We start from the raw sequence: 18,533 nt of genomic DNA on the forward strand, positions 1-18,533 counted from the left end.
GGCTCCAAATAGGAAAAGGAGTGCGTCAAGGCTGTATATTGTCACCCTGCTTATTTAACTTCTATGCAGAGCACATCATGAGAAATGCTGGGCTGGATGAAGCACAAGCTGGAATCAAGACTGCCGGGAGAAATCTCAATAACCTCAGATATGCAGATGACACCACCCTTATGGCAGAAAGGGAAGAGGAACTCAAAAGCCTCTTGATGAAAGTGAAAGAGGAGAGTGAAAAAGATGGCCTAAAGCTCAACATTCAGAAAACGAAGATCATGGCATCCAATCCCATCACTTCATGGCAGATAGATGGGGAAACAGTGGCTGACTTTATTTTTCTGGGCTCCAAAATCACTGCAGATCGTGATTGCAGCCATGAAATTAAAAGACGCTTACTCCTTGGAAGGAGAGTTATGACCAACCTAGACAGCATATTGAAAAGCAGAGACATTACTTTGCCAACAAAGGTCCGTCTAGTCAAGGCTATGGTTTTTCCAGTAATCATGTATGGATATGAGAGTTGGACTATAAAGCAAGCTGAGCGCCGAAGAATTGATGCTTTTGAACTGTGGTATTGGAGAAGACTCTTGAGAGTCCCTTGGACTGCAATGAGATCCAACCAGTCCATTCTAAGGGAGATCAGTCCTGGGTGTTCATTAGAAGGACTGATGTTGAAGCTGAAACTCCAATATTTTGGCCACCTGATGTGAAGAGCTGACTCATTGGAAAAGACCCTGATGCTGGGAGGGATTGAGGGCAGGAGGAGAAGGGGAACACAGAGGATGAGATGGTTGGATAGCATCATTGACTCAATGAACATGGGTTTGGGTAGACTCCAAAAATTGGTGATGGACAGGGAGGCTTGGCATGCTGTGGTTCATGGGGTTGCAAAGAGTCGGATATGACTGAACAACTGAACTGACCCATCTTAAAAATTAGAGAACGTGGCATGTAACTGATGCTCAATAAATAGTGGCTATAATTATTAATATTAGATAATAGTGTACTTTGTCTTATGATAATAAGGGTTTGGAACACACATTAGGTAACACTCGAGTGCATCAGCTTGTGAAACTTTGGCCATGATAACAAACAAAAGGCAGAAAAGAAGGCAAGTATTAAAATATACTGTGTACTCTATCATGCTGATCTTATATTTTATATTCTGATCATCTCATTTAGAGATGGTGTGACCTTGGAGTAGGTTGCTTAGCATCTTGGTGTGTTTCCCAAAAGATGATGTCACTCTTTCCAGCTTTTCTTCTAGACATGATTATGACATTGTTTCAGTTCAGTCAGAAGGTAAAGTAGAAAGATCCGTACCTCAGGGCATTTTTTTGCATGTCTTTTCCTTAAATATATATAGATATATAATCTGTTTTTTTAGTTGAAGGATAATTGCTTTACTGAATTTTGTTGGGTTTTTTTTTCTGCCAAATAACATGGATCAGCCCTAGGTATACATATGTCAGCTCCCTCTTGAATTATATTTGTTTATTTCTATTCCAAACAGGGTGAATTTAAGGTATCAGAGAGATACCTCACCATGGATGACTTGACCACAGCTGTAGAGGAGAATCGGGTGAGGGAGATGTTTGGTTCAGGTACCGCCTGCGTTGTTTGCCCTGTTTCGACTATACTATACAAGGATGAGGTAAGACATGGTTTCTTCACTTCCTGTCATTTTCAAACATTTGCCTATAATTTAACTCTTTGGATATATATATGGACAAAATGCTAGTTGACCTCAGGATGCAAAACATTTTTTAAATAGCTTGATATTCTGTTGATTGCGGCAGTTGTCTTTATGAACCTGTGTTAGCAAATGACTTACTCATCCTTCCAGTGGTTTCCTGAAAGCGCCAGCAGTTTCATCTTTGGTTATCATACCTGCCTTAAGTATGCCAATAGGCTTACACTTACCTCGCATCTTTCTAGGGAAGGTCTTCTTCTTGTTGTTGTTCAGTCACTAAGTTGTGTCTGAACTGCGACCCCATGGGCTATAGCTTGCCAGGCTCCTCTGTCCATGGAATTCTCCAGGCAAGAATACTGGAGTGGGTTGCCATATCCTTCTCCAGGGGATCTTCTGAGACTAGGTATCAAACCGGAGTCTCCTGCATTAGCAGGCTGATTCTTTAGCCCTGGGCCACCAGGAAAGCCCCAAAGGAGGACTTGCAAGTAATTATATTTCAGTCTGCGGTTTCCAGAAGTACTTCCTAACTACTGGAGGAGGGATAGCAAATTGGTAAGGAAAACTCATTTAAATGATGATTTTTTTCATCTTCATCATCATCATTAATTAAACCACTTCATAGAAGATTTTCATTTGGCAAACATGATGCATTTACTTCCAGAAGCTTTTAGTTGAAAGACATTTTCTCCTATTAAATTAATCTTGTTTATATATGCTGTACTTCCATTTCTTGTCAGTGTTTTTTTTTTGTTGTTGTTGTTTCTTGCTTTCTTCTTTGTAACAACATAGCTCTGTCCTCACCTAACTTCATAATTCAGAGGCATAGGGACATTATTTTTATAATTGGCTTAAATTATTCATAATAGTAAATGCAAATTCTATTGGTTTTTAAATTCAGCATTGTAATTATGTTTCCTCAACTGGGTGAACTGATTTTTTTTTCTGCTGATTTAAATTGTGGTTGCTTCATTGCTTGGGATTTTCAAAAACTTGACATAATTGCATGAACAGATAGACGATTTCAAGGGAAAAAGATTATTCTATTTTATATGGATACCTGTACTGATTATAAAGCTACTGCTTCACATTTTACAGTGGTAATAACTAGATAATATATTGTTGGTCTACACTTAAATGAACTAAAGTTGTCACTAGGTCAGTCTTTTTTTAAAGCACATGTTTCTTTTAATATTTATTTATTTATCTGGCTGTATCGGGTCTTCGCTGCATCATGCAGGATCTTTCCTTGAGGCATACAGGGTCTCTCTAGTTGTGGCTCATGGGCTCAGTAGTTGTGGCTCGTAGGTTTAGTTACTCCACAGTATGTGAGATCTTGGTTCCCTGACCAGGGATCGAACACACTTCCCCTGCACTGCAAGGTAGATTCTTGGTCACTGGACCATCAGGGATGTCCCTGAGTCAGACTTTTAAAGTCCAGTTGTTACTTCATCTCTAGAAGTAAGTTTGTAAAGTTTAACACATTTTGTGGCCTTGTTATAAGGGAGCATTCAGAGCCAAAAAGCATATCTAATTATCCTGTTTTCCTAAAGTGTATAATAAGAAAAGTAGGAGTATGGACTGTCAAAATCAAACTATCAAAAGCCTCAAGCCAGCAAGGCATGAATAGGCATGACTAGAAATACAGATTAGGGTCATAAAATCTCTTTGCCCTGACTTTAACCATCTGTGCAACTTTGTGGAATTTGTGGCCCTTGGTAGCTTGGCTTAGATCAGACAGATTTGGCAACCCCTTTTGTGAAGACATAGACTTGTTTGCGTTTATACTACTGATGGACTTCCCTGGTGGTCTGGTGGTTAAGACTCCTTGCTTCCACTGCAGGGGGCACAGGTTCGATCCCCGCATGCCATACAACAAGGCCAGAAAACAAACAGCAACAAAAACAGCTTATGTCCCTGAAATGGCTTGCTTTAATTCATGGCAGAATATCTTTTGAGTTTTCATTCCCTGCCAAAAGGGTAGATGTGGAGGCTAATATTTCATCTTTGTAGATTCTCAGGATGCTGGAGGAAGTAGGGTTCTTTAAGTTTAGCCACGGTTCTAAGTACCCCTGGCTTCTCGTTCGTTCTTCAAATCAGCCTGGAGATTGGCATATAAACCAGTTGTACCCTGAAATCAACTGGTAGGAGATGAACAACCTAGCATTGAGTAGATTGTTTATTCAAATTAAGAATAAGAATCTTTGGCATAGAAGTTAGCACATGTACAAGGTTATCATAGTGCCATTCCCTATTTTGGTAAAATTGCTTAGTTTCTTACCTGTTGTCACTGTGTACATGAATATCCTCAAACTAGTTCATGTCTGCTTTTCTTTTATAGACTATACACATTCCAACTATGGAGAACGGTCCTAAGCTTGCAAGCCGCATCTTAGAAAAACTGACTGATATTCAGGTAAGAGCATCTATTTTTAAGATGTTGTTTATTTCATTCAAAGCTTAGAACCAAATCTTACCTCAGTGGAGAGAAGAGAGTAAGTACTGCCGTTTGAGGTCAACAAACTAAATTTAAGGAAGATGTTGCTGCTAGTGTGTGTGGGCATGAGCAAAGCGGGAAATGAGAAAAAAGATACATACTTTTTTTAAAAAAAAGGAAGTAAGGAAGAAGGGGGAAAAGATACAAACACATATATACTGAGAGAGTCGGAGACTCAATTACTTAACACTAAAAAATAAATATATTCAGTAAATTTTGATAACACTTAAAAATCTCATTGGAAAGTGTAACATACTTTTTTTTTGGTAACATACTTTTTAAAAAGAAAAAAAGCTTTAAAGTAGAAGAAAGCACAGAAAAAATAATATTACCTGTGATTCTATCACAGATAGAGGCACTGTTAATTTTTGATATCTTGATTTTTAATATTTTGTAATCATTTAGATATTTTTAGATAGATGTTTTTCTAACAATGGGATCACATCTAATTTTGTTAACCTGCTTTTTTAAATTAATAAATCATTTGCTTTTTGATATCAGTAAATTTTAAAATTTTATGTATAAAGCTTAATGGAACTCTACTACGTTGGTAAAGAATAATTTTTAAAGAAATCTCCTTGTTGAACATTTATGTTGTTGGAAATTATTTCATTGTTATGAACAGTGTATTTTTAGTTTTTTTCTTTAAGATAAATTCCTGAAATGGTAATTATTGGGTCCAAGAGCATGCACACCTGTTTCTTAGTACTCATTTGAAAAGACCCTGATGCTGGGAAACATTGAGGGCAGGAGGAGAAGTGGGTGACAGTTCAGAAGCATCAATTCTTCGGCGCTCAGCTTGCTTTATAGTCCAACTCTCACATCCATACATGACTACTGGAAAAACCATAGCCTTGACTAGACAGATGTTTGTTGGCAAAGTAATGTCTCTGCTTTGTAATATGCTGTCTAGGTTGGTCATAACTCTCCTTCCAGGGAGTAATCATCTTTTAATTTCATGGCTGGAATCATCATCTGCAGTGATTTTGGAGCCCCCCAAATAAAGTCAGCCACTGTTTCCATTGTTTCTCCATCTATTTGCCATGAAGTGATAGGCCTGGCAGCCATGATCTTAGTTTTCTGAATGTTGAGCTTTAAGCCAACTTTTTCACTCTCCTCTTTCACTTTCATCAAGAGGTTCTTTAGTTCTTCTTCACTTTCTGCCATAAGGGTGGTATCATCTGCATATCTCAGGTTATTGATATTTCTCGGCAGTCTTGATTCTAGTTTGTGCTTCATACAGCCCAGCATTTCTCATGATGTACTCTGCATAGAAGTTAAATAAGCAGGGTGACTATATACAGCCTTGACATATTCCTTTTCCTGTTTGGAACCAGTCTGTTGTTCCATGTCCAGTTCTAACTTTTGCTTCCTGACCTGCATACAGGTTTCTCAAGAGGCAGGTCAGGTGGTCTGATATTCCCATCTTTTTCAGAATTTTCCAGTTTATTGTGATCCACACAGTCAAAGGCTTTGGTATAGTCAGTAAAGCAGAAATAGATGATTTTTCTGGAACTCTCTTGCTTTTTCAATGATCCAGTGGATGTTGGCAATTTGATCTCTGGTTTCTCTGCCTTTCCAAAATCAGCTTGAACATCTGGAACTTCACGGTTCGTATATTACTGTAGCCTGGCTTGGAGAATTTTGAGCATTACTTTACTAGCGTGTGAGATGAATGCAATTGTGCGGTAGTTTGAGCATTCTTTGGCATTGCCTCTCTTTGGAATTGGAATGAAAACTGACCTTTTCCAGTCCCGTGGCCTCTGCTGAGTTTTCCAAATTTGCTGTCATATTGAGTACAGCACTTTCACAGCATCATCTTGCAGGATTTGAAATAGCTCAGCTGGAATTCCATCACCTCCACTAGCTTTGTTCGTAGTGATGCTTCCTAAGGCCCACTTGACTTCACATTCCAGAATGTCTGACTCTAGGTGACTGATCACACCATCGTGATTATTTGGGTCATGAAGATGACAGAGGGAAAATTAAATTCTATTACATATGAATCAGAAGAAAAAGCTAAGTAGAGGTGTTCAGCCAGCATAATCATGAATCTTTTTAAGGCAAAGCAGAAATGAGTATCATCCCCATTGAGATGGTGACTACATTCAGTTCAGTTCAGTTCAGTTCAGTCACTCAGTCGTGTCCGACTCTTCGCGACCCCATGAATCGCAACATGCCAGGCCTCCCTGTCCATCACCATCTCCCGGAGTTCACTCAGACTCATGTCCATCGAGTCAGTGATGCCATCCAGCCATCTCATCCTCTGTTGTCCCCTTCGTCTCCTGCCCCCAATCCCTCCCAGCATCAGAGTCTTTTCCAATGAGTCAACTCTTTGCATGAGGTGGCCCAAGTACTGGAGTTTCAGCTTTAGCATCATTCCTTCCAAAGAAATCCCAGGGTTGATCTCCTTCAGAATGGATTGGTTGGATCTCCTTGCAGTCCAAGGGACTCTCAAGAGTCTTCTCCAACACCACAGTTCAAAAGCATCAATTCTTTGGCGCTCAGTCTTCTTCACAGTCCAACTCTCACATCCATACATGACCACAGGAAAAACCATAGCCTTGACTACATGGACCTTAGTCGGCAAAGTAATGTCTCTGCTTTTGAATATACTATCTAGGTTGGTCATAACTTTTCTTCCAAGGAGTAAGCGTCTTTTAATTTCATGGCTGCAATCACCATCTGCAGTGATTTTGGAGCCCCCCAAAATAAAGTCTGACACTGTTTCTACTCTTTCCCCATCTATTTCCCATGAAGTGATGGGACCGGATGCCATGATCTTAGTTTTCTGAATGTTGAGCTTTAAGCCAACTTTTTCACTCTCCTCTTTCACTTTCATCAAGAGGCTTTTTAGCTCCTCTTCACTTTCTGCCATAAGGGTGGTGTTACCTGCATATGTGAGGTTATTGATATTTCTCCCGGCAGTCTTGATTCCAGCTTGTGTTTCCTCCAGTCCAGCGTTTCTCATGATGTCCTCTGCATAGAAGTTAAATAAGCAGGGTGACAATATACAGCCTTGACGTACTCCTTTTCCTATTTGGAACCAGTCTGTTGTTCCATGTCCAGTTCTAACTGTTGCTTCCTGACCTGCATACAGATTTCTCAAGAGGCAGGTTAGGTGGTCTGATATTCCCATCTCTTTCAGAATTTTCCAGTTTTTTGTGATCCACACAGTCAAAGGCTTTGGCATAGTCAGTAAAGCAGATATATGCCCCAAAACCCTAAATTATGAATAAAAGAAGTCCAGAGGCAACTTTGCGACAGATGGGAAGCCATTGCAAAAGGTCTCAGAAGGGCATTTTTAGTTATTTATTGAAGGATAATTGCTTTACGAAGTTGTGTATGGTTTCTGCCATACAGCAATGCAAATCAGCCATAAGTATGTGCGTGTGTATGTTTGTGTGTATATTTATCCCCTCACTCTTGTTCCTCCCTCCAACCCCAGCCCTCTAAGTCACCACAGAGCACTGGGATGGACGCCCTGTTGTTCTTCAGTCACTAAGTTGTGTCCAACTCTTTGCAACCCTGTGAGCTGCAGCACACCAGGCTTCCCTGTCCTTCATTGTCTCCTGGCATTTGCTCAGACTCATGTCCATTGAGTCGGTGATGCCATCCAACCGTCTCATCCTCTGTCATCCCCTCCTCCTGCCCTCTGTCTTTCCCAGCATCAGGGTCTTTTCCAATGAGTTGGCTTTTCTCATCAGGTGGCCAAAGTATTGGAGCTTCAGCTCCCATATCAGTCAATCCTAAAGGAAACCCTGAATATTCACTGGAAGACTCCCTGTGTTATACAGCAACTTCCCACTAGCTATTTAACACTTGGTAGTATATATATGTGAAGCCTTTATGTTGGGGTATAGACAGTTAACAATGTTGCGATAGTGTCAGGTAGATTGCAGAGAGACACAACCATACTTGTAATGTATCCATTTTCCCCCAAATGCAGTCCCTTTCAGGCTGCCATGTAAAATTGAGGAGAGTTCCCTGTGAGAAAGAGCATATTTAGAAGTAAGATTACAGAACACAGGAATGTAGGTGACAGAAGTGAATGGTTTTGATTCATTCATTCAACAATTATATTGAGCACACACTGTATGCCAGAGGCTGTTTCAGATGCCCGGGAATAGAGTAGCGAAAAAAGTCACCAGGAAATTGAAGAAGTCAGAGCAAACTGGTATAGAAGGACAGATTTATTTAATTTAAATTTGAGACCATATCCAAAGGTTTAAAAATAAAAGTTACATATGAAGTAGAAAAGGAGAAATAGAACATTTTTCTCTTACCTGTATGTATTCTCTTTATAACTTGGCTAAGAAGTTAGTAATTTCTTTTTACTGTAGGTAGTAAAGTGTAATGGTAATAACACTAAAAAACTAATGATATGTTCAAGAGCTCTGTACTGAACAAAGAAGCAAAGGGATACAAGCATGCACCTGATCAGTCATGTCCAACTCTTTGCGACCCCATGGACTATAGCCTGACAGGCTCCTCTGTCCATGGAGTTTCCTAGGCAAGAATACTGGAGTGGATTGCCATGCCCTCCATCAAGGGGATCTTCCTGACCCAAGGATGGAATCTTTGTCTCTTGCTTCTCCTGGCAGGCAAGTTCTTTACCACCTGAGCCACCTGGGAAGTGCAGGGATACATGAGATTCTGAATTAAACCACAAACCAAGCACCAAATCTGCTCCAAATGGTTAAGTAACCCAGGACCATCCCTTTGGAATCTAAGACCACCTCTTTTCTTCTTCAATTATTTTGTGCCTGTGGGCATGAAACCTACAGTTTCAAAATTATTCTCTTACAAAATGGCAAATTGATGCTGTCAGCCAAGCTACTAAATTGTCTGTTTCTCTCCAAGAAAAATAATTTAAGTTATTACTGAGGAAAAAGCATAGAATTGCACCATGTTTTACATTTGATCTCTTTGACGTTACATGGAAACATGATGTTTCCTCCCAAGTGCTCTGAAATTGAAAAGGAGCGCAGTAGCAACCAAAGAATCCTCAAGATTCTTGCCAATTCTTTCTCTGGGGGGAGAATTCCTTCTTAACCACAGATCTGATTTTCATTTAACTTGTATATTTCTGTATATGAGCAAGAATCTCTGAGGCTGAGTGTTCATCCCATTTGGCTAATTAGCCATATAGTTCCCTAGGTCTTATTGCCCTACAAATTACCTCCTGGGGGGAAACTTTTCAAATGACAAGGTTTTAGAGTTCTTTTCCAATTTTTTAAATCAGTGAATGCAGACTGATTTTGTGACTTTTTAAAAAAAATATTTATTTATGTGGCTGTGTTTGGTCTTAGTTGTGGCACGTGGGATCTTCATTGTCATTTGGGCTCCTTTCATTGCACATGGACCCTCTAGTTGAAGCTTCTGGGCTTGGTTGCTCCTTGGTGTGTAGGATCTTAGTTCCCTGACCAAGGATTGAACCATTGTGTGAATTCTTAACCACAGGACCAACAGGGAAGTCCCTTTTTCTTCTTTTTATTAAAATAAATAAATAAATAAAATGACAGGCTCTCATTAAGTGGTAGAACTACAGCTGCTGTTTTTATTGTCAATGGCAACTCACTCTAGTACTCTTGCCTGGAAAATCCCATTGACGGAGGAGCCTGGTAGGCTGCAGTCTGTGGCATCACGAAGAGTCGGACACGACTGAGCGACTTCACTTTCACTTTTCACTTTCAGGCATTGGAGAAGGAAATGGCAACCCACTCCAATGTTCTTGCCTGGAGAACCCCAGGAACGGCGGAGCCTGGTGGGCTGCCGTCTATGAGGTCACGCAGAGTCGGACACAACTGAAGCGACTTAGCAGCAGCAGCAGCGATGTAACAACAAAATAAAAGCACTTCTGTGTTCATACTTAACCGGGCTTGAACTTGGAGAACATCACCATGCTGTCCGTATCCCTCACTTTCCCATTGCTCTTTGCTATTTCTGTTACCATCATACTCACCTTTGCTTCTGCCATATGGGGGTCTTCTCTGTCCTCCAATATGCTCTGCCCTATTTGCTTCCTTCCTGCCTTCCTGTATCTTCTACAGTTTGCCTGTTTGATAAGTGTTGGTTGTTTCTTCAAGATGCATCTCCTTGAAGAATCTTTTAAATCTCTGGAATAACATCCCCTTTCCGTAGTACAAACATACATTCACCCACTTAACTGCTGCTTCTTCCCCATTTTCCATAGCCCCTGGATGATCACTTAGGACTTTTAAAGTATGTTCTGATTAGTCACACACTTACCTTTGGTCCATGGTTGGTTGAGTGTGGGTGTTATTTTATTCTCTTTTTGTAACTCCAATATTCTCACAGCGTCTGTGTCATAGTACATACTTATCAATGTCTCTTTTTTTTTTTTAATTTTTTTACCCTGACTCCTGCTAATATTTTCTCTTTGTACTATATTCTTCAATTTTTAAAATTAATTTGTTAATTAAAATTTTTTTAAAATTAATTCATTTTTGGCTGTGATGGCTCTTCACTGTGGCACAGGGCCTCCCTCTGGTTGTGGTGCCTGCGGGCTTCTCTTGTGGCACACGGCCTCAGTAATTGCAGCACGTGGATTTCGCTAGTTGTGTTTTGTGAGTTTAGTTGCCCTGTGGCTTGTGGGATCTTAAATCCCTGATCAGGGATTGGACCCAGGTCCCCTCCATTGGAAGGCAGATTCTTAAGCACTGGACCGCCAGGCAGGAACCTCAGTAATGCTGAAAAAGAAATGAATGGGTGAGCGACACACCAAGCAAGTACTGAAGAAGAGAAACGTGCTGCCCTTGTGTATTAACACATTCTGAGAAGAGAGAAAAATGTCAAGTTATTTTACAAAAAGAAAAAAAAAAAACTTAAGAGAATCTGATTTAGATTTTTTTCAAAGTGAGATATACATCGAAACTGCTGTCAAGATCGGGTAAAAGCTGCAGCCCAGGTTGTAAATATCGGGGTAGCATGTTTGAGTAACTAGCAGTGCTGCTTTTGCCATTTCAGAAAGTGGGAGGAGTGATTGTCAAGACCCAGAGATCAACATCTTTAGTAGTTTAAAATAAGGGAAGATGAGTGGGATCAAAGCGTGATCTGTATTGATAGCCCATCACCAGATAGAATTTTTAAAATCTCTTTTCCCACCAGTGGCTGCAGCTTTGTGAGAAAAAATAACTGTTCTTTCCCTGGAGAAGTCCTGAGCTATTCTGTGTGTGTTTGCAGACTTGGTGAACATCCTAGATTGCCTTGATGCTGCAGTTCCTTGCCCAGCTTCCCAGCCTCTCCTTGTTCCCTCATTCACACTTCATCCCTTGTTTTCGGATCTCAGAGCTTTGCATGGCCATTGAATATGACCTACAACCAGAATGAAGTGTTAACTGGTGGGCAGCAATGGTTCTGTTTTTATTGGCTTTTCTGAGAGTTAAGTGCCTAACTTGCAGCGTGGCCTTTTATGTTTTAGAATTTTCTGCCAAATGTAAAAGGCACGTTTTAGCAAAAGCCTTGTAAAATTATTTGCCAAATGTGCATTGAATGCAAGCAATAAGCTTGTCATTATTAGTCACGTTTTAGTTCAGTGTTCTAGTTGTAATTGATGAAAAGTTGAAAAATTCTGCACAGCACACTGAGCCTTCCACATGGATTCAAAGTACCATCCCACAGGCTGGATTTGATTTACTGCATTGCAAACATTAAAGGCTGTCGCTATGGTAGCGTTAAGGATGCATTTTTGCTGTTTAGTCACTAAGTCATGTCCGACTCTTTGCAACCTTATAGACTGTAGCCTGCCAGGCTCTTCTCCGTGGGATTTCCCAGGCAAGAATGTTGGAGTTGCCATTTCCTCCTCCAGGGGATATTCTCGACCTAGGGATCAAACCCTCATCTCCTGCATTGGCAGGCAGATTCTTTTACCACTGTGCCACCAGGGAAGCCCATTAAAAGCACTGACCGCAGTATAAGGACAGCCTGGTCCATGCAGACAAGTGTTTCTTTCCCTGCCTTCTCTGGATACCTTTTAAAGGCAGCATATTGCTATTCCTGCTAAAATCTGTTATCTCTACTTTGAATTATTTCACCTTGGAAAATTAAAGTACATTATTCATCATTGAAATGAAAGGTGATAATCACCTAGGTCTAGATATTATGAATTAGCTGTAGTATCACATCCCTTGAATAACATCTCAAGATGCTATGATTTTACATGAAAGCATGAGTTGCAGGACAAGAGAGAAAAACCTTAATACATATTCTGTAGGTTCCTAGAATCACACGGCCTATGACTGTCATTGTATTCAAAACTGATCGTGACTGTTGATAAAACTAAAATTAGTAACTGAAAGCAAATTCATTTTAACTGGTGAGATTCATGATGAAATTATAGTCATGAAGCATAAGTTGGTAGATCTGCTAAAATGTCAGTAGGGCTTCCCAGATGGCGCTAGTGGTAAAGAACCCAGCTGCCAGTACAGGAGACACAAGAGATGCGGGTTTGATTCCTGGTTCCGGAAGAGAAGGAATGGCAACCCACCCCAGTATTCTTGCCTGGAGAATCCCAAGGACAGAGGAACCTGGCAGGCTACAGTCCATAGGGTCACAAAGAGTTGGACACAACTGAGGCGACTTAGTATGCAAGCACACACATACCCAATAGGAGATGTGGAAACCCACTTAGCATACAAAGTATCAGTAGGCTGGTACTCAATTATTATTAATGGCTAAAGTGTCTAATGTATTAATGGAAATTCAAATAGGGAAAATAAAACGTGTATTTCTCTCTATATATAAATCAGGCAGAATTTGGGAATGTTTTGTCTGGCATTCATTATGAAATCAACAGTGTGAACAGTGGGAAGCCATACTCTGTAGGCGACACTTTCTGATGTGGATTAAGTAAGTCACTTAGTGACACTGGCTTCCTTCATTCCCCTTTTCATGTAAACCAGAAGGTTGTAGGGGGACCCATTCTTAGCTTCTAGTACTTTCACCAATGTGATAGATTCTGCTCTCTGAAGTCTTTAAAGCTCCATTAAGAGGCACCCAGGACATGGGCAGTGTGGTGGAGGAGAAATAGCATTGCACAGAGACAGAACTGGGCTGTAGTTAAGAGTTTCCTAGAAGAGAGCAGACTTATGGTTGCCAAGGGGGATGGGAGTGGGGGAGGGATGGATTGGGAAGTTGGGATTAGCAGAAGTAAACTATGTAGAAAATATATAAACAGAACCTACATTGTATAGGACAGGTAAATGTATGCAGTATTCTGTGAGAAACTGTAATGGAAAAGAATATGGAAACATATATATATTTACATATATATATATGTGCTGTGCAATGCTTAGTTGTTCAATCGTGTCCGACTCTTTGCGACCCCGTGGATTGTACCCTGCCAGGCTCCTCTGTCCATGGGATTTTCCAAACAAGAATACTGGAGTTGGTTGCCATGCCCTCCTCTAGAGGATCTTCCACAACCCAAGGATCAAACCAGGTCTCCAGCATTGCAGGCAGATACTTTACCTTCTGAGCCACCCAGAAAGCCCAAGAATACTGGCGTGGGTAGCCTATCCCTTCTCTAGAGGAACTTCTTGACCCAGGAATCAAACCAGGGTCTCCTACAATGTAAGCAGATTCTTTACCAGCTAAGCTACCAGGGAAGCCTATATATATATAGGCCCTTCCAAAGAATATATAGTTTATATATTTGTATATAAATAAATATGTATATATATATAGGAAGGGCTGAGGCTAAAGCTGAAGCTCCAATACTTTGGCCTCCTGATGCAAAGAACCAACTCACTGGAAAAGACTGTGAGTAGAAGAGGGCGACAGGATGAGATGGTCGGATGGCATCATGTCAATGGACATGAGTTTGAGCAAGCTCCAGGAGATAGTGAAGGGCAGGGAAACCTGCTGGAGTGCTGCAGTCAATGGGGGTCGCAAAGAGTAGAACATGACTTAGCAACTGAACAACAACGTGTATATATAGACATGTATATGTATGTGTGTGTGTGTGTGTGTGTGTATATATATACACATACATATATATGCATGCATAGCTGAATCACTTTATATAGCAGAAATTAACATTACGTTGTAAATCAACTAGACTTCAATGAAAGAAAATTTTTAAAACAGAGTTTTTAAGGACACAGAGCCTTAGTGTCCTTAAATGAGAAGCGGGACTTGTTTATTGCTCTTCACACTTGATTTTTTAAGCCTTAGAACTTTCTGCAAAAGAGACCTTTCCTGGAATCCTAGTATACGAAACCAATAGAAGTAGAACTGCTCTGAAGTTAAATCCAGAGCTACACTTATTTGGCTCATTCCCTGCAACCTAGACGATTTGTAATGTTCTTTCCAATTTAGGAATTCTAATGTTTTGTATTCATTTCAACTGAAGTTATATTAGTACTAAAGAGGCGATTCAAGTGAAAACGGGACATGATCTGAGAAACTAAATACAGAATAGCAATGAAAAGGCATGTGTAAGGAACCTATAGCAGCTATAAATTTGAGCTCAACAATAATTATAAAATCTATGATTCTTCCTAGGTATTTGACTGTTTCTTTATACATGGTCTTATTTTCAATATGAACCTACTTTTAATGTACAAAACAGAAGTGAACTGTTTGTTCAGCGTTGGTTATATCATTAAGTTTATTTATAAGCTGTTCCTGTGCTGTTAGCTTTTACACTGAAACCTGCTTTCTTGCTTTTCTTGTAGTACGGAAGAGAAGAGAGCGACTGGACAATCACGGTAGCCTGAGTGGAAAAGAACAGGATATCATCTGTGTGCGCTTGGGACAGACTGTGGCATTTGAGTTATGGGAAATGTCTTTGGCTACCTGATTTTAGTTGTGCATCACGTTGTTCATATTATGTGTGTTACCAGGGCGATTGTTTCTTCATGCCAGAGAAGACGAATCACAACCATCCAATGATAGTTTCTAAACTTGCTCCTAGAAGTTTTCCTTACCTTCTCTAGAGTTGATTATGGAAGCCATATAATTGTAGAGTTTTCCTCCATAATCTTAGTGCCTCCCTTAGGGCTTCACTCAGATTTTTTTTTTTGATGTTTATTCTTTAGCGTATGTTATGTTCTGCTTCTCAATCAATGAGTGTCTTTGTGTTTGAAAGCTGATCTGAGTACATTTCACAGGTACCATTTCCCGGGCCACATCTCCATCCTCAGAAAAGTGTGTTGTTGTTTATAAATCAAAACTTAGAGAAACTGGATTTCTTTCCCTTACATTTCTTTCCAGGTCCCTAAGTCCATCTTAGGGAAAAGCTCTCCTCCTTCCTGATATCACAGTCTGCACCAGGCTCCACTGGTACATCAACAAGACCGCCCCTGCTGTCTCCAGATTGTGTTGTAATTCGTGGGCAGGCTTCACTACAGGACTGAGGGTCTTGTGCCTTACAGATCTTTGCATCCCCTAGCCTGGCCCATAGTAAGGAATGAATGAACATTTAGCTTCTATAGAAGTGTACCTTCTTTGTTTCTATATTATGAAACCTCTTTATTAGAATTTGTGATTGATTCTGACTTTGTCTATATTTACCTCATGTTGTCTTTACTTTCCATGGACTGCCAAGTCATTAGAGATACTCTGATTGTAGTTTGTTGGAGGAATGATTTATTTGAAGAGTGTCTTGGAATTAAAGTAATAATTCTAAAAAGATGGTGATAGCATACCAACCAAATGGAAATGACATGTTATATGTTAAATACATAAATGTTAAAGTGTTAAATGCAAAATAAATCATATTTAGTTTTTTGGTAGAAAGCAAAGAGGAATATACTCTGGATTTTATACTCTGGGTTTATAGGTGCTCTTTCCTGTTGAATGGGGATTGGATAAGCACATGGCTAGGGTATAGGGAGAGTGATAATGGATGATATTTTCCTTGTTTGGGAGCCGTGAGTTAAAATTGTAGTATCCTGGTTTATCTAGGAGAAAGTAAAATCTTGATAGAAAACATTTACCCTTGGAAGGTCAACTCTCAGACATTTTATTTTGGTTTCCTTCAGTCCTAATAACTTTCATCTTGCTGATCATATTTCATTCTCTTTTCAGAGTAAGGAAAAAAATTCTAAAAGTTTGACGTGCTGGAAAAATTTCCTTAAGGCATTTAGCAGCACATAGCAAATGGGGCTTTGATTCTTTTCCAAGACTTTTGGCCATAGGGTCTTTTTAGATAGGAATGGTAAAATGAAAATGAGAAAAGTAGAAGATGAAAAGGAATGGTAAAAATATCTTTTTTAGGAGGCTCTTAATTGGCAATCTAAAGTCTTGGGAGAGTCTGTTCTTTTCAGGTCTGACATGCTTTGACTGTCCTGCCTGCACGTTGTTCACCAAGTAGTATTCTAAGGGTATGCGTTTGCCTTTGCTAAACCTTGTGACCTCACTTATGTAGTCTCGAAATGACCTAAGGTAATTCTAACCTGTCAAGTAGCACATAATAACCAGCATAACATAATAATTCTCAACATTCCTATGAGAAATGGAAGTCATTTGTTTGCCACAAATACATTTTATACTTTGCATCTCTAAATTTAGTATGGCTAGACATGTTCCTTGTAAAAGTTGGAGAACAATATGTCTTGACATTATGTCTGTGTGATTTCTTTCATCAAACCTTAAGAGCATTTTAAGCCCTTAAAAACCAGACTTTGTGAAGATGAAGGATGTACATTTAAAGGAACCAAGTCTCCTAAAACAGCGAACACAATCTGCCATTCTCATTTAAGTAATAAGACAGGAAATTGACCTTGACACTAACTTGTTAAATAGATTTAAAAGGAACATCTGCACATCTTTTTTCCTTGTGCACTGTTTGTTTAATTGCAGTGGATTAATACAGCAAGAGTGGCACATTATAACTAGGCAATTATCCATTCTTCAAGACTTAGTTATCGTAACACTAATTGATCATTTAAGGCGTAAGATAGTCTAGCATTAGGAACATGTGAGGCTAATCTGCTCAAAAAGATCAACAAATTAATATTGTTGCTGATATTTGCATAATTGGCTGCAATTATTTAATGTTTAATTGGGTTGATCAAATGAGATTCAGCAATTCACATGTGCGTGATTATAAACAGAACTGGTGGCACTTAAAATGGTAATGATTAGCTTATTTTGCATGTTCTCTTCCTTCCATTTTTTTCCCCCATTTTTACATTTCAGACCGAGTTCATCAGCCTTTTTCAAAATAAAATCAGTAGAAACCAAGATCTTAAAACAAAGTGTTCAGGCATTAGAAATAACCAGAGCATTTCCTAAAGCTGTTTGCTTTTAGGAATTTCTCTGCTGCAGTCATTTATCAAGGATTCAGCTCACAATACCCCAAAAGACGAGTCCATTTCAGGGACAGGTACTATGCTTCCCAGAACTTGCAGGAATGAATACGCTCATAATAAAACCTTTACTTCCAAAATAAAAGGGAAAAAAGGAATAAATGCCTGGGAAACATTGTTGGAGAATCACTTTTTTTTTTCCTACCTAGTAAACCCCCTTTATTCTTTTCTTAAAAGGTTGTCACTAGGGAGGAAAAAAAAGATCTGCAGCAGCTACAAGGAAGTGCAGTGTCACACTGATTATATGACTTGGCAGTGTCAGCCTTCTGAAGATCTGAGAAGCTTATGTTATATACCCTGGATGAGAACTCTTCATCATATCAGTTCTGTTCCTTGATACAATTATACCCAAACAAGTGGTCTCAGTTCAGTTCAGATCAGTCACTTAGTAGTGTCCAACTCTTTGTGACCCCATGGACTGCAGCACGCCAGGCTTCCCTGTCCATCAACCAACTGCCGGAACTTGGTGAAACTCATGTCCATCAAGTCAGTGATGCCATCCAACCATCTCATCCTCTGTTGTCCCCTTCTCCTGCCTTCAGTCTTTCCCAGGATAAAGGTCTTTTCCAATGAGTCAGTTCTTCGCATCAGGTGGCCAAATTATTGGAGTCTGGCTTTCTTCAAATCAGAGCACTTTGGGGCACTTGTTCAGTCCCTCAGTCATGTTCAACTCTCTGTGACCCCAAGGACTGCAGCATGCCAGATTCCTCTGTCCTCTGCTATCTCCCAGAGATTGCTCCAATTCATGTCTATTGAGTTGGTGATGCTATCTATCTAACCATGTCATCCTCTGCTGCCCTCTTCGCCTTTTACCTTCAATTTTTCCCAGCACCAGGGTTTTTTTTCCAAGTCCGCTATTCCCATTGGGTGGCCACTTGAAGGCAATTAATCTTGGTCAAAAGAGTTGTAGGAACCTTTTATTAAAGCTGCATTTTCAGCTCGGTTTTAGGGGAATTTGTGCTATAACATCAGTTGCTGCCATAAGCTTATTTATTTTCCACATTCCCACTCAATC

General features: G+C 39.8%; 1 protein-coding gene across 7 annotated transcripts in view; it reads left to right on the forward strand.

Moving 5' to 3' along the window:
- BCAT1 (branched chain amino acid transaminase 1) overlaps window positions 1-16,371 on the forward strand; it is a 114,402-nt gene extending 98,031 nt beyond the window's left edge. For all 7 annotated transcript variants that reach the window (XM_069581206.1, XM_069581207.1, XM_069581212.1 and 4 more), the window contains 3 exons: window positions 1,508-1,648; window positions 4,026-4,100; window positions 14,882-16,371. In XM_069581206.1, coding sequence (XP_069437307.1) covers window positions 1,508-1,648; window positions 4,026-4,100; window positions 14,882-14,923 — 258 coding nt within the window. In that variant the 3' untranslated portion in view covers window positions 14,924-16,371. The remainder of the gene's footprint in view (window positions 1-1,507; window positions 1,649-4,025; window positions 4,101-14,881) is intronic.
- Window positions 16,372-18,533: the final 2,162 nt, after the last annotated feature.

Source organism: Ovis canadensis, chromosome 3, assembly GCF_042477335.2.
Source record: "Ovis canadensis isolate MfBH-ARS-UI-01 breed Bighorn chromosome 3, ARS-UI_OviCan_v2, whole genome shotgun sequence".
Classification (NCBI taxonomy): Eukaryota; Metazoa; Chordata; class Mammalia; order Artiodactyla; family Bovidae; genus Ovis; species Ovis canadensis.